Source organism: Atractosteus spatula, chromosome 5 (assembly GCF_055471065.1).
Source record: "Atractosteus spatula isolate fAtrSpa1 chromosome 5, fAtrSpa1.hap1, whole genome shotgun sequence".
NCBI classification, from domain to species: Eukaryota; Metazoa; Chordata; class Actinopteri; order Semionotiformes; family Lepisosteidae; genus Atractosteus; species Atractosteus spatula.
Genome location: NC_142710.1, coordinates 39,232,616 through 39,249,688, shown reverse-complemented (window position 1 = coordinate 39,249,688; position 17,073 = coordinate 39,232,616). Strand labels below are relative to the sequence as shown.

The window sequence follows — 17,073 nt, the reverse complement described above, 5'->3', positions numbered from 1 at the left end:
GTTGTTCACAAACAACTCGAAGACAGAAAATAAAGCTTCGAATTAAATTAAACGCCTGAGACTAATGGTCCCTTGATGATTCATTCTACATAGTTCCAAACCAGAGAATTAAGTGAACTTACAAAGGAGTGATTATTTTTTAATTTCCGTTATTTGATCCAAGTCCATAAATTGTAGCTGAAGCAAGTTTTTAAAGATTATAATCCAGAATTTTAACTCTAGCACCACGGATTTAAAAATGTGAATGCTTTTTTAAATTTGTTATGATTACTAAACCACCATTTCTGTATTTGCATTTACATTATGACATCTTTTCCCATATTTTATCGCCGGCTTCAGACGAAGCGTTTACCCTCTTTCCTCACTGCTTCTGCATTTTATTAGCTTATTTTCTTCATGTTTGCCTCTGCCGGTCTGTCTTGGTTTCATCCACATTTTGATTTTCTAACTGCCTATATTACAAATCGTTAAACGTTAATAGAATGCTTTACGTTTGTATGTTAAAACGTATGTACAGTATGTACTGTAAATATAAAGTGGTCCGAGAGATGCTATACACAGATCTTACATGGGTATATTTTAGTTAGTGTAGTAGAATACTTACAACTTTGTATGTAATTGTATTTTTTGGTTAATTTGAAATAAATCGCGCTTACAAGCCTTCTGAATTGTGACGGATGCCGTTCACCTGAGCACTCGGAGGAAAAAGACCTTTCTGGATCCGCAGTGCGATCCTTGATTTGAGTTGTCGGTGATACTGCTAAATGAGCTATGCAATGCGATGCACTGTTGAAAGATTCTTATTCTCTGCAACTGTCCCATATCTTCTGATTATTTATATTTAAAAAAGTAGGAGCCATAATGTTTTTAGGATATTTATCATGTTTCAATAAGCCCTTAGACTAAACCCTGCCAGCAAGGTGACACTGTCACGTTTATAGAAACTAACTAATAGATCTAGAAGTACAGTATAGCCCCACACCTTCTTATTTTAAGTAAGTGCATTTAAATACATTCCACAGAGATAACAGACTACAATATATAAATTGTTCGTAACATTTTCATTATTTACTATGCAGATTAATTTAATACAAAGCAGCCTGACGTTTGTAGGCACCCAGGACACGCCCAGTACTGTGTAGCCTATTTCTGTATTGGCTGGATTTTTCCCCTAGTGTTATTATTGTACATGGACCTTTTGGCTGTGTCCATTCTTTCCATTCATTGCCGAGCAAGAATAACCGAAAAGTTGTCCTTCATTACTAATCTGCTAAGCTATCGAGAGAGCCATCTGGATTCGGAAACGGTTGATTTATAAAGGGCATCATTTTGTTTTGCTCCGCATAGACATAAGGAAAAAGAAAACAGACCGTTCTTCTGCCAGACATGTCTACGAGAGGTGAGTACTGGGCTCTAGTTATATGCTGTGCTGCAGTATGTTGTGTCTTGTAGTGCAAACAAACCGGGTTTGTCCACAACAGCTAGTCGACCACCTATTTATACCCTTATATAAGGGTTGGCTTACATTGCCCAGATGGTCCAGGTTAGGGTATCAGTTGAATTAACTTACACAACTTGTATATTTTTTGTCCACATGAATTATGGCGTCTTAATACCTGTCATCTTTTTGTGGTATTGCTTCTCACATATTCCTTTAAAATGGATCTGCTGCACTGCTTTTTTAACCATTTACACTACAGTACAGATTTTGGACACCTTTTTGCTGGATTGTTTCGTGGATGCTTAATTTTCCCCTGTAGCCTCATTTACAGGGACATTTACAGAAGACTCGTTTTCTCTATTTAAAGACAACCATTAGCGACTGCGAAAACCCACAGAAATATTAGATAATTTTGGTTTTGTTTCTGAGGCTTTTTTGAGAAGATGATGTGTGCAAAGTACAGTACTTGATATACAGTATACGTTATGATATCGTTATAATATATTGAGTTATTAATGATTTAATTTAAGGTTTACTATCTGCAGTAGAGTCTGGTCAGTAAGACTCGGAAATATTTCATTCACTACACTGTATACCATTTATCTTCAGTTCCTGCTGCATCGCTTTATCTCATTGAGGTTGTTTGGCTGTAACGACCATGCTTTGGGGTATCACTTACTGTAAATCGCGGTTTGAGAACCAATTCAAATCGATAGCTTGTTGTTTTGAATGTTGATGTGAATGTTTTTCATCACCGAACTATAAGTTACGCAACTGCATTTTACACTATTTGACAGTAAATTGTGACGTTTTGTTATTAAAAAAAAACTGAGATCCTGACAAGTAAAGGAAAGCTGCTGTCGGCGGATAATGAATATTTCTCTTTAGATTTTGCAACCGTGCACCAGCTGAAATATTGACAAAAGCAACAATCCGGAGTTTCGTTTTTATGCTACTGAGTGTGCTATTATTGTCTTTTGCAGTATAATGGTCACAAAATTTCCCCAAGGGTGCAATTAAAGCAAATGAATGGAAAAACAACTACTGTAGTGTGACGGATTGCAGCTACTTTATTGACCCTTCGACATTTGAAGGTTAAAACGCATTGCTTTGCGTTTAGGAGGTATGACTCTTGGCATAACGTTTCTTAAACAAAAATACTTTTGCTCCTTGAATATATACAGAGCGATTTGTTTGGTAAACAAGCGATTGGAGAGACAAGTGCATGATAGTGTAACAGTGAAGTGTAACGGGTCTAAAAAGTCATATTGGACTGTGTATTCAACACTTATTGCGTTATTGAATTATCCTGCTGCAATGGCCATAGAAACTGAAAACTCGGTGGCCATCCATTCCGACTTTTTAAATGAAATGTTACATAGTATGTTGGTGATAAAATCGCCAACTGAAACTTGGAAACGTATCTGGCAAAAAAAAAACAATGTAGTGAGATTGAACCTAAAACCTTCTTGCTTTGCTGGCACAGAGCTAGTCAGGCACCGTCTTGATCCTACCGTAGGTACAGTATGCCTAAACCTGGTTATTTTAATTTTGCGAGAACGTGTAGACTATAATCGCTTGTCTCCAATGCTTACATCTGGCGGACTCCCTTTATTATTAATGTGCTATACTGTAGTTCCTGTTTAAACCACAGTGATAAAGCGAACAGTCCAAGGTTACAAAGTGTATTTTTGTAGAGAAAATGTCAGTACTAAATGTTCCCTTTTAGCCAACTAAAATGATTCTTCTGAGTTTGGTTACTTGATGCACTTTCTCAGCAGTGCTACCTACAGTATTAATCATAGAGCCTCAGTGGCTGGAATAGGTGACACATTTTCTTTGTTGCCAGGACCCACACAAGACACCATAAATCAATCAACTAGTCAGGCAAGTATGAGAAGTCCTATCTTTCCTGTGCTTACTGAAACGTACTATAAATAAGTGCAATGTTTGTACATTTAAATATAGGTTATGACATGAGGGTTTGTCCTGGTTGTTTATTTGTAGTCTTATTTTAAATTTCAGTAATTCACCTTTATGATTTACCTTTGATTTATTCTCATTTTTTGTGTGGATGATCACAGCATTAATAGAACAGTGCCAAAAGCCTACAGTACGTTTCCAGACCTCCAAAAAAGCTTTTGTGGCAATTTAGACCCATAAATGGATATCAAACATCCATACTGACCAGGGGAAATGCAAGACTGTCAGATTAGGCATCTCCTTTTGTACTGTTAAGTGGATTAGAGAACAGTGAAGTTCGACTAGGATTTGGAGAAGGCTGTTTTTAAAAGTCACCATGGTAAATTTTGCAAGGTAATTTAACTTATTTTGGTTGGGCTTAGATCTAGATTTTTTAACTTCTCTCTTGCACTGAACTTTTATATGGCTTTGGTCATTCTCTATGCTTTTGTGCTTTGCTAGACTGTGGTGACAGAAGGTGCATTTTTGTATACTGGTGCTTCACAGTGCTACCTCTTTTTTTTTTTTAATTTGGCACACCTCTTGTGGTGCTGTTTTTTAAAGTGTTTCCACCTTAGCCCATGGTTTTAGAGCTTTTAGTTTTAAGGTAATCGTCATGAAACCGTTCTTTCCGGGCCCCATGCAGACGACACAATCCGGATTTGTGAGGAAACACTGTGGAAAAAGTGATGCAGGAGAGGGTATGGAGACAGGGGGCGTGTCCAAGGGTTGCAGGTGTCCAGGGGAAGTGAGTCCGGGGCGAACAATCCATGTAGAAGTCCAAACGGGTAATCCAAGACAGCAGCAAAAGTCCATGGCCAAGCGATCCATCCGGGGGTTAAAACACGGGAACCAGGTCGGAACTGGCGGGAGGGGATCAGGAACAGAAGGTTAAAATCATAACGGGGACGGGCAGGACCCGGGCTCTCACGAAACGGGATTCAATGAAGAGCCTCGAATGATGTCTGTGTCTGGCTTTTAAGGGGGAACTGAAGAGGGGCTGGAATGAGGAACAGGTGCAGGTAATGGGACAGAACAAGGAAGGGCTGGAGCGCCCTTAAGAGGAGGAGTAGCGATCGTAACAGTAATGTGCTTTGCCTTTGTAGCAAACAATCAGGATTAGAATTGCTTAGTAAGATGCAATGAAAACATGATCAAATCATACTTTGCAGATTTACCATGGTAAACCTTGTCAAGTGTAGGTACAGTATGGCTTTTAGATGACATTGGATAGTGCTTAAGACACCTGACCTGCTGTACAGAATTTCTACTTTGTCGCAAGATGAGCATCTTCCCTTTGGTTGCATTTGGGATGGTGGTAAAGTTCATCGGAGTATCACCATTGAGATATCCTTGCTATAACTCTGAATTAAGTTTGTGATTGTTATTTGTATACCAGGCTTTGTAATTTCTCCTTGCTAAGAAAAGCTGAGACTTTATTAACATATTAACTCAGTTACTGTTTGGAATACCTGAAACATTTTTTTGGCAAAGATGGCAATAACGATGAAGTTAATTACACTTAAGTTTAAGAGGGTATCCTTTAAAATATACTGTATGTTAACATAAGATAAATTATACTCTAGTGCAGATAGTAGTATTTAGTTCTATTGTGTAAACCTAATACATGAAAGCTAACTTATTGACTTTTTTATTTAAGCACAGCTAAAAATTCTTAGCATTAATAAACTAGGGATATGGTGAATGGAAAATATAAGCAATATACTGTATAATCAATCAATTATCCAATATAAGCAAGGTATCAACTGGGATCGTTCCAATCCTAGTGTTAATTTTCTTGATACACATTGACCATATAGATTTCATGATTGTTTTAAATGGTTGTCAAGTTCTGAAAAGTTGAAAGAAGTTTAGCCTGAAATGCAGAGTGTGAGCAAAAAGATAACAGGGAGGTAATTTGCCCACTATTTTAATGGACTTTAGAATGTGCCAGAAATTGTCGCCTTCCATAAACTGTTTTGGGTTAATGTGCATTTAATATTTCAAACCTTTTTAATTACTGGATTTTGAAAAGGATGAGGATGGTGGTGCTGTCATCTTGTTTTTCAATTGGGATTCCCTTTTTGGTCTGGTGTTAAACATTTAAACTCAAATTTAGACTTGTGAAATTAATTTGTAATATGTCTTTGTATTGAACTGAATAAATCAGGCTTAAGTTCCTAGCACTAAGATTATAAATAACATTTCCACAAATAGTCATAGCAATTAATAATACATTTTTTTAAAAATCCTGAACCTTGAAAAAAGTCTTCATTTGTATTCATCTTGAATAGCAATGTTGAAAATCACTTAATTTTAATCATCTTTAATTTACATTAAGTGAGTTATTTATGGTGGCAGACTGGTTAGCATTACTTCCTTGCAGTGTTGAGGCCTGGGTTCAATTCCTGGGGTGCTATCTGTGTGGAGTTTGTATGGTCTTCCTATGTTCGTGAGGGTTTGCTCTAGGTGCTCTGGTTTTTTCCCACAGTCCAAAGACATACTGGCAGGTTAATTGGCTTCTAGAAAAATTGGCTCTAGTGTGAGTCTGTGTCTGTGAGTGCCCTGCAGTGGATTGGCCTCCCATCCAGGTTGTATCCTGCTTTGTGCCTGTTGAAAATGGATGGACTGAGTTATTAATAAAATTTATCTCAACATCTGGCAGTGCTACAAAATTTGGAATCTTTTTCATTTTGAAGGAACTGATGGGTTTACATCTGACTTCTCGGTGCCTACATATTGAGCTTGACTCGTCTGACTTTCATTGAGAAGCTAGCTGATACAGAGGCTACTGAGAAGAAGGTAATATCAGGGTGTCAATTATTCAAGCTTTGATCCTACGTCTATCATAGTATCATGGTCAATCCTTAGTAAAGTGAGTACATGCTGAAGTCTGAATATTTGCTTCCATACCAGACATTGGGGAAACATGGAAACATTTTTTTTTACTTGTACATAAAATGTATCAATTTTTCAAATCTGACTTGGAAATTGAAAGCTTGCTATGAGCATACATGCATTTCTTTGTATAGATAGGCAAAATGGTTTGAGGACTTTAATTGTACTATTTACTACTTTCAGTTAAAGTAGCCTCTCTGAAACTGGGTTTGTGTGGTTAAGAAGAGGCAATCTGCCTTACAAATTGCTGTCAGGAATGCAGAAAATGTATTTGTCATCTGGTTTTGCTTAAGAGAAAACCCATAGTTGAAAGTTTGGTCTTTGAAATTCCGTTCAGAATGGAAAGTGAAGTGGCAGATCAAAATACTGTAACATCTGAAAAATATTGTAATATCTGACAGGTATTTAAAAGTTTTTCGAAAGGAAAATGACTCATTCTGAAGGATTGCTTGTTTATAAAAGTATTTGTTGAAAAAGTTGTGCTGCTGACCTTTCTTGACCTTCAAATGTAGGGAACAGTAAATTGATCCAAGTCTTGAAGTGCGAAAAGTGGATGAAAGGTGAAAAGTAGAAAGAGTGCTATAAAAGGTTAAACAATTGGGCTTATATTGGGCCATCGTGACTCTTTGCACTTTTTGCAGATTGGGAACAGTTTAATCTTGCCTTGCATAGCTATACTACCTAGAAAAAACTCAGCTTTGCACCTGGAAGTTTTGGAAACTTGCACATGAAGTCATACTGGAATGGATTGATGCCGATTATTGTGACATACTTGAAGAGGTACCAAAGGAAACATTTTGAAAATGAGTTCAGCAGGGAGAGGCCTATTATCAAATAAAGGAAAGGCTCAAATAGTGTACTTGGGGAAAAGCATGAGAACATCTGGCTGATTGCGGTTTGCTGTCTGATGGAAGGGCACCATCAATTTGCTTGCTTCTGAAAATGGCAAATTGCAAAGGAAGTGTAGCTGACAGTATGTGCAGCTGAGGATTAAAGAGATTTTTATGTCTGCATATTTTCTGCTAGAACACAGTCATGAAGATTGTTTTCATTTTGTATTTGAAAATTAGGTTGTTTGGATTTTAAGGAAGTTCAAAAAGTGATGCTTTTCTATTTAACAAAACCCAATTTAGAACTCAGGTTTTGCCAATTTATATAAATTAGTTTTGTTTCTGCTGCCACCTCCCTATGCTCCATGACACAGTTGAGATGGTATTTAGGTACTATGATGTCAAACCCTGGAGTGGTCCTCCTAAGCAACTTCTGTTTTTTTTTTCCTTTTGTCCAATCGCTTTCGATCCCTAGGTCTTCTGCTTGCTCATTTGTTTTCTGTATCTTAGCAACAGTGGCGGGTGGATAACAGAGAGGCGAAACGCAGGCTGAGCTCAGTAGTGAATAGGGGCTTCTAGACTGTAAATGCAGAGGGATTTAATTGTTATCTTTTTGACTAATCAGGCTTGAGTCCACCAGGAAGTCCTTTTTCTGTTAATTATTACTCTCAGCACTGAGGCTTTGGCGGACAATGCTGAAGCATTCCTGTCACTCAGACGGAACTAATGACTCGGACTGCACAATGGGCGCATGGTGGCAGGGGAGAAAAATAAGTCTTGCAAATGAACAGTGGCAAGATCTCCCTTGCTTAGTGCTGCACGATGAGGAGGGAGGAAGCTACTGGTTCAACTTCCAGGTTCCTTACTTTACCAGTCTGGGATAGAGAGCCTAGATGGGGTAGCACATAGTCATGCGTGGTCTTGCTCTTCCCATGCAGCCAGGGAAGGAGAGGAAGATGAATCTATCTACAGCGCAGAGAGTGTTTCCACAGACTTAATATATGGAATTTGAATAGTTGAAGGTTGAGAGAATTGTGGTCCTGAAAGTACCAGCAATGATATGCAAGCATGCTATTTGCGTATCTTGTTAGAACGTGCTCCTATAAATGTGTTACAACAGCAGTTACGGGTATATTTCATGTTGCCTATTTATGCAGTTATCCTAACATTTAAATGACTTGGAACAGAATGAATAGTTGAATGCTTTGTGCTTTCTGTATTGCTTATGTTGGATCCCTGCCTTACTTTTTTTTGGGGTGGGAGAAGCAAATTTCTGCTGCTGGAATGTTACTCTGAAGGCTGATCAAGATGGCCGAAGATCAGCAAAAATGTTACTGGAAGTCCCAAGGTGGGACTAACACTACTCATTTCAAACCTTAGTCTTTGCAATGACAGATAATATCATCTTTAGAAAAAAGCTTTCAAAACGCTTCAGCTTCCGCACTATTTTCAGATCTCAATTACACAAGAAGAGAAATGTGTAAATCTGAGGTATTGCTCATATTTAGATCAGTTACAATGGACTACCAACTCCATAATGCTTGCTGTGGCATGTTGCTAGAGCACAGCACAGAAATTACTTGGGCAGACTTATCACATTTAACTGGTTCATTAGAATCTTCTTCTGATTTATTTTTATTACACTGTAAGTGTTGAGATTGGCAAGATGATCTTTTCCCTTTAATGTATTTATAACAGTTATAAAAGCTGCCACTCTTTCATATAGACAATTTAATTTGATTATATTTAGCACATTTGAGAGCTGTTGTTATAAATGACTAATATGGGTGTTAGTTCATTAACGCAAGGTCATGTTCTGGTATTCAAAGCACCAACCAAGCTCAGAATTCTAAGTTGAACATTTGGGAGTTGGGATAAATTTAGAGTATGCTTTAACCATCTGCATAGCCTCTTAGTGATGCATGCCAAACTGCACAATCTTATGTTGCTTCAAACATATGTAAGAATATTTGGTATTCAAGGTTTGTTGTTAAAGGTGCATTGCAGTGGAAAATTCTGCATTGTTTCTATATTTCAGGGGAAATAATGCAGAATTTTACCATTTTTGGGTGGAGTAATCCAGTTCAAAAAGATCTCTGTAGCCTGAAAGGACCTTTTTTCAGCATGGACTCCTCTGTGTGAACCTAAGGAGGAAATGAGTGTCCTGAGTGACAATGTATTGGAAATAAAAAGAAAGAGTGCTGCAATGGATGTTGCTAAATTGGCAGAAAGGGTAATGCTAACTGTTGTGGGAAATTCTTCATCAGAGGAGCAGGACACAGTCTTGTGCAGATTCAGTTTTATTGAGCTCAATAATGACAGCAATGCACGCTGGGTCTGCGCCACAGAACAGACAAACTGCAAGGGTTTCCCAGCTCTTATATACTGTCAGAAAGAAGTTTATTTCACAATCTGACTGCTTGTCCTGTTCTTTGATATGTAATTACTTCTTGTCCTGCTCTGTCTTGCTCTAGGTTCTGTCCTTTGATATGCAGCAGACATTGATCTGCTTTATCCTGTTTATGGTGTGTTTGTGGGTGTTGTTCCTGTCTTTTATTATGTAGCATTAAGTCACTGGGGCTGCTAAAGCAAGTCAGCTTCATGGCATCTTAGCTTAACTAAGGCTAACTTTACAGACCCCAGCAACTACATGGTGATATTGCAATGCTGGATAAGTGAGATATATACTGTACATGTCCCACTTCACTAACCATGTTATATTGGCCCTTCCAGCAGCACTTTCACTGGTATACTGGCACTATACTGTGGTTGACTTTTAGTATTATGACCTGTTAATGTATCCTCAGTCACAGAAGGCAGAACATGTATAAAATGAACGGGCCTATAAGAGGCAACTGGATCTAGAGTGTCACTTGAGGGTTTGGGCCACCAAAGGACACCAGTGGGGCATCCAGATAAACGCTGGAATGTGGTGGCACCACATAGGTACAGCTTTATAAAAGAACTGTGAATTTACAATTAACGTGGCAGATATGGTGTCTGAGCATAGAGGCACTGTTACGAGGTCCCAAACATGATTTAAACATATGATCCAAATGTATAAGAGCCCCATCCACCATACTAGCTCTGAACACCTAAAGAGAATATTTACTTTAGTCAAATGTTTTGATAAATATAAATCAATGCCTCCAAAAAAACTTTCATCTTCTAGGTGCCAGGACATTAAGGGAAAGTCCTCTCGTTTGTTAACTTTCGGCTTCATAATAGTTTGTGTATTATACAGTACAAAGTGGCTATATGCAGGAATCCTCTTAGAACATAAGATACATTTTGTTTAAAAGTAAATCACTGGGAAAACTTAATATGAAAGATATTGCTCAATACCCACTAATCTGCCTGTAATTAGGTGTACTATAGCCTTTATTCTTCAAATATTCGTGCTTTTTTTCTACCTGTTACTATATTGAGCATCAAAAGAAATGTATAACTCTTTTTGCATTTTGGAAATTAATGTTTTTGGCATCTTCATTAATTGGTTATTCATGACTGACTGTGCTATGCTTGAGTGACTTCGACGTGTGTATAGGCATAGAATCACCTCCTTGAGATGGTTGATTGAGGTGAGGAGGTAATTTAACATGTTGAAAGTCAGGCCACACACAATATTGTTCCACTACATTGTAGGCTGGATTACGTCTGTGTATTGTTGCTCACCATCTGTGCTCGTGTTAACAACTAGTAATTTGTAATCTTGAAAGATGGTTCAGGCAGGAAAACAGTCCTTCAGAATTTGGGGAAAACAATGCTTCACAACACCTTGCCAAGACCAATACATTAACATGCTCCATCTTTGTGATTTGTTTTTGCATTCCCTATTCCACTGCATCAGAAATGCCCCAGCACAAGTGGTGTTTGAAAAAAATTACTGCAGAGCACTACAGTCATAAGTAGTTTCTTCACCGTAAAAGATGTCACATATAGGCATCTTCCATTCCCCAGCACAATATCCAAGTATTTGAGTGACCAGCTTGTTGCAATGGAAATGGGATAGTGATGAGAGTCATGGAGGTGGCAGAACTGCATTTCAACATCTGTAACCGAGAAATTCTTATTTGGATCCACCGTCTTAATTCCTTTTATGGAATTAGGTAAGGGGCTACAAAAAGATGTCTTTAACGTCTACCTTATCATTCTTGACTGGATATTTGCATCCAGGGGTATCCTCTTTCTTGATCAAAAAATGCAGTATTAAAATCTGCCACCTGAAAACATCAGGACCCTAAAGGAGTGTACAGAAAATGACTTGCTATAAAAATGCTCTACTGTACAAATGTGATATCAACATTACCTTCCTGATGGAAACCCAACAAGGTGGAAAAAGGCAGCATAAACATGAAGGCAGCAATAATTCGTTCTAGAAAGAGCAATCAGAGGAAGAATCTCATTTGGATTTCCATTAAGAACAACTTGGCCCACCTTCATGAGCTCCCTGATCGAACTTTTCATTCAGATGAAAAAAACTAAGGATGAATTCTGTGTTAAGCTTCACCAAATTCTTTGTTGAATCTGAAAGGAAAACAGATTTATTTTACTTGGAGATGGAAATATGTTTTCCCTTACCCAGAGTTCAGAGCATGGGATTGTAAATGTCAAGCTCTATTCATTAAAAAAAAAAAATCCCAGCAACAGACACTGCCATTGTCCAGACGTGATCCAGACACTGCCACCTTATAGACTGTCATTTTCTGTGCCTGGAATTTCATCATCTGAGTAATAAACAAGAGCTCATTACTTCTGGACCAGTCATTTTCTTATCTATTCAGTTATGACCTCATAATTCAGTGTTAAGGTGGCTCCCAAACATTGCTTAGACAACAAGCTGTATCTGCAGAAAAGTAATATTTAAGCAGTGAATGATCCAACAAAAATGTTTTTGGTTGCATTATTTAAAAGCTCTTAAGTCTCAAAGAAGCTATAAAGACAACTTGTGATATGAAGTACAGACATAATTGTAGTAATTTGCAGACATAAGCAATATCTCTGTCATTTTTCATTGTTAAAGAGACTGTTGATGACCTGAGTACCCAATGACCTGTCTCTTTGACAGGTGAGGAATGGGTAGACTTGATCAGGGGAAGGGAGGGGTCAATGTGTGCTGGAAAGGGCATTTTAAGAAATCTTATGAATAAAGAATCCATTGTAAATGATCATGTATTCAATTATATCCCACAGTACCCAGTTAGAGCTGAGCTTGGAGCTTGACCAGCATTTAATGAGGTGATTAAACTCATCACGCCAAAATAGAACAATGAAGCCATAGGAAGTGATGGATGAAGTTTTTAAGCACAGTGGATAGGGACACTACTCTCATCATAGAGTAATCCAAAATGATTTCAACATCACTAAAATTAACCTGAACAACGTTCATTTTGATTAAACATCTGAGATAATAAGATGGCACCAGGTTCAAGCAAATGTCTGGACCACATTACCCATAAAGCAGTGGGGAATGAGATGGTGCCGTCTAATCATCTTGTCCAGTTGCTGGAAGACAATTAGTCAGGTGACCAACCTCAAAAAGCAGGAAGGAAAGGCTTTCAGGGTTGGTTCTGAATCTGCCTCTGATAGTTAACAGCTCAGAAAGGAGCTAGGCTTTTGGTATGGTGTCTTTTATTTTACTGCCACTGTAAATAAAAGGGCACTTTTTTGTACCTTATAGTTGTCTGTGTGTCTGTTTCCTGGACGTGCTTATTATAAATTGAATCCCATTCCTGCAAACTCAATGGGGTATTACAGAGAATACCATTTTGGTTCCTGACCACCACGAAACCTAAATTTACTTCCCATTAAATACAGGAAAATGTTTTGGATCACAAACCCCTCTAACTAGCATTTATTTACACAAAACTGTTGGACTCTGACTCTTGAGGCATGCTGGAAGAAACGTTTGAAGTCTGTAACCTCCAAAATTCTTTAGTATCCTTTGCCCCCTTTTTCATAATATGCCTGCAGTAATCCTTACATTCAAAGCCTTTTGAAGTTTACACAGGAGTTAAACTAGGATTTATCATAACCTTTTAACCTTTTTAACCTTTTCAATATTCGAGTACCATGCCGTTTTTGATTACAGAAGGATTCTTGCTGGAGTTCAGCTAAGATGCTTATTTAATCTCCAAGGTTCTTCTCTGAAACTAAAACCATCCTGGTTTCAGTCATTAAACTCTTGTATGCTGGTTTGCAATGAGAGGCAATTCTGTCAAGGCACTCCCGACATTTGTCAATAAATATACTGAAGTTGATATTTACTGAATTTATTGATCTGCAAGTTCCTATTGCTGAAGAACGTAAAGCCCTTCCCATACATTGGGAGACAGATGGCTGGTCTTGACAAAAGCTTAACATGAGTCAAAGTTTGCAACTATAGGCTAAGGAATTGGAAAGGTTGAGGACCGTGCTGTTTAAAATTGAAATTAATCCACTGGTCTACTTTGCAGTTATCATCCTGCCTGAGGGTACAGGGCTATAACATGATTATCCTACAGGATATCTTTAACAGTAGTCTAATTGCTAATGCTGCCTTCAAAATATTTCATTGCTCAACTGAAGCAAATCAGTGGTATTCTCTCCCACACTTTGATCATTTGCCATTGGATTGGATTTGTTATTCAAATTAAAGCTTTCTTCTCCCATCTTACGCAAAACAATCTCACTAGAGGAGAACAAAAGAAACATTTCAATGAGATAAGAATGAAAATGGAAAAAATCCAACATCGATACCAATTCCTGGGATATTACTCCTCTTGATTGAACCAGATGGAGGAAGAATAGCTGGATAGCAGACCAGCACTTAGGTAGACAAAGACGTCTCAACAAGCATGCAAAGCAGAAATGTCGTAAAGTTCTCCTAGACTGACTTGCACATCTCCTGAAGCAACATCTGCATTCCTTACCACAGTGTGTTTGAAACATGTTTTCCATGATCCTGAAAGTGAATGGTCATCCTCAAACACAAGGCATAATCAAGGAATAAATTAAATAGAATGAACCTTAGGATTTACTTGCAGAGCGTCTTAGTTATCCTAATGTGTAAACGTTTTTGCCGTACAACTCACTGTCCTATTACTCTACTAAAACTTAAACATTCATGACTGTACAAATGATTTTTGAGCTGTTGATGTCAAACAACATATTGGGTCATTCCACAAACGCTCAATGGCCCCAGCCAGGATCCCTGATAGGACAGAATCCAAAGACTGCATCTGCAACCTGGAGAAAAGCATGAAGTATAGGTTTTATTGCTACCTACTGTGGCCCCACATGCTACCTATTGCTAACAAATACCAATAAATAAAGTACCATAATGAATTTACCCATCAGATAAATAGCACAAAATAAACATCTCTGTAATCAGTATATTATTTTATTGAACTAAAATAATTATCCTGAAGACCTGAGCTGTAGGTATCATTTGGTGCATGACAGTTCTTTTATGTTGAAAAAGTAATAACCTTCCAACTTTGATTGACATCTATTAGCAGAACATAACACACCTCAACATAAAGCATTAAAAATTAAACAGTATACAAAACAATACATGCCAGAGGCCTATGTTCTATAAACCTAGAATGCTAAGCTCTTGTAACTTGAAATCCTATGCAATACTTTGACAGGCCTAGAGAAATGCCCTCTATCCTAAATAAAAAAGATTGCGACCCAGCACTAAATCTCCCTTCCTACAGCAAGGATGCAAAAAGTGAAAGAGAATCCTTCTCGCTATTCTAAAAATCACCAATTAGTTCTTTCAACCTAGGAGAGAACATATTTAGCCTAAGTATTCTGCAATAAAGGAAATTGGAGTTTTTAAAATAAGGTGCAAATTAGCCAGAGTCTTGTGTCCAAAATTGATAAGGAAAAAAACCCTCTTGCATTGCACAATTCTAATTACTTTAGAATAAATCTTAGGTTCATGGTGTATCTTTCTCTCTGGTCTTACTTCTGTTCCTCCCCTCCTTTTTGTTTTCTGTCTATGCTATATTTCTGTGTTTGAATGTTTTTCCTTATTTTGGTTACTAGAGTAATTGACCAGGACCCTCCAGCCCTTCATCATCTGCTTAAACCTGTTGGTAATCTCACCTGTAGCTATGCAAAGCTACCTCAAAATGTACCCTTTGTTCCCTGGCTTTCTGGTAAGGTCATGATACCAGGCTTAAATGGAAGATAGTGTTAACAATATTATGTAGACAGGGAATTGTGTGAGAGCTTAAAGGGACCAATGTAATGTCTGCCTTTTTGATATTATCTTCTAGCAGCATTTGGTTTTGTACATTTATACAGGTTTTGAAAACAAGTGAGAATTAAAAATAAAAAATGCCACAGGCATATGAATATAGAATTGACATTATAGAAAATACATTTGGAACTCTTCACCACAAATGGAACAAGTGTAGCTCCTGGATCTCTCTTACATGTGATTTCTGAAAAAAGGGGGCAGGTATGCATAGTGTTCTGTACTTGTAATCCTGCTTTTGTTGTTGAGGCTTTTATACTCAAGACAAAAAGATAGTAGGCTTTGTTACAATGGGCAGAAGCAGACAAGCTATCTAACCTTGGATGAATAAACAAAATGGAATGTGCACATCAATGTTCTGGCATAGATAGGGTTGCATTTAAACCAGATATCTTTTGCATTGTCAAGGTTCTGAATTTAATGTTACCTGAAAATCTTGATTTTAATCTTTGTTTAAGTCTTTGTTTGCTTAATGACTTGTGGATATACTGTACAGTAGAGTGCTCTGCTCTCTTTTCTATTTTTGTTACCCTATATCAAAACTAACACAATGGCAAAGTAGCAAGAAACAGAGCAAATTAAGGAAGGAGGGACAAGTTCACCTTAAATGTTAATTTGTAATAGGGGAATTATTTTATAAATTCCGTTTTAATAATTGATAAGTATTAAATACTTATTTATTGTCCCAGATGGGAAATTTGCTTTGCAGGCAGGTAAAGACATAACACAATACATTTAACAGATATAACACATGAGACAATACATTTAACTGATGTATGGTGAGAAAGAAAATACATGTTTATACAATACATAAAGTAAATGTATAGTCAGTTGTCCAAATTGAGCGGTTGATAGCTGTGGGAATAAAACATGATTTAATTCTGTTACTCTTGAATCTAGGTAGTCTAAATCAATGCTCAGATGGATGGAGCTCAAATTCACTATGCAATGGGTGGTCTTGACAGTCAGTGATTATAGTGGCCGTCTGCACTATTTGTTTGATGTAGATGTCTGAAAGCTGTACTTTTTTACACCAATAATTTTGCTGGCTACCTTCACAATCCTGCTCAGTCTGTTTTTATTAGTATTAGGTGTATTATAGTAGCCAAACCAGCAAACGTGATGAATGTTAGGACAGATTCAATGAAAGTTCCATAGGGCATAGTGTCACAGTGCTTATCGTTGCTGCCTTGCAGAGCTGGGGTACTGGGTTCAGTTCCTGGGATACTACTTTATATGCAGATAGTTTGTATGTTCTTTGTGTGTTTGCATGGATTTGCTTCAGTTTCTTCCCACATTCCAAAGACATGCTGGATCTGGTATGAGTGTATGTCTCTGTGTGCCATGTGATGTACTAGAGTCTCATCCAGGGTGTATTTCACCTTGCGCCCACTGCTTGCTATGGTAGACTCTGGCTCCCCAGTGACCCTGTATTGGATAAAGAAATTGGATGGATGGATAACTGTTAAATAAGTTGTCTATCCTTATTACCACTAAGGGACAGAGACAATCTAGATGCATACTTTCTTAAAGTCTTGGCCAGTCTTAAATTTTTCAGACTGTAGTCCCAGAACTCGGTCAGCAGAGTTCGTGTGTGTGATGGAGAGAAGATGCAGCTCTTAATAAATTCTTAACATCAATAGTCCTTGGAAATTGCTTAATGCTCTTTAAGAAATCCTTGACAGCACTGGCTA

General features: G+C 37.7%; 1 protein-coding gene across 2 annotated transcripts in view; it reads left to right on the top strand.

The window, feature by feature from the left end:
• The first annotated feature begins 1,172 nt into the window (after positions 1-1,172).
• Positions 1,173-17,073, top strand: part of ablim1b (actin binding LIM protein 1b) — a 159,232-nt gene continuing 143,331 nt past the window's right edge. For both annotated transcript variants that reach the window (XM_088917732.1, XM_088917727.1), the window contains exon 1: positions 1,173-1,399. In XM_088917732.1, coding sequence (XP_088773858.1) covers positions 1,387-1,399 — 13 coding nt within the window. In that variant the 5' untranslated portion in view covers positions 1,173-1,386. The remainder of the gene's footprint in view (positions 1,400-17,073) is intronic.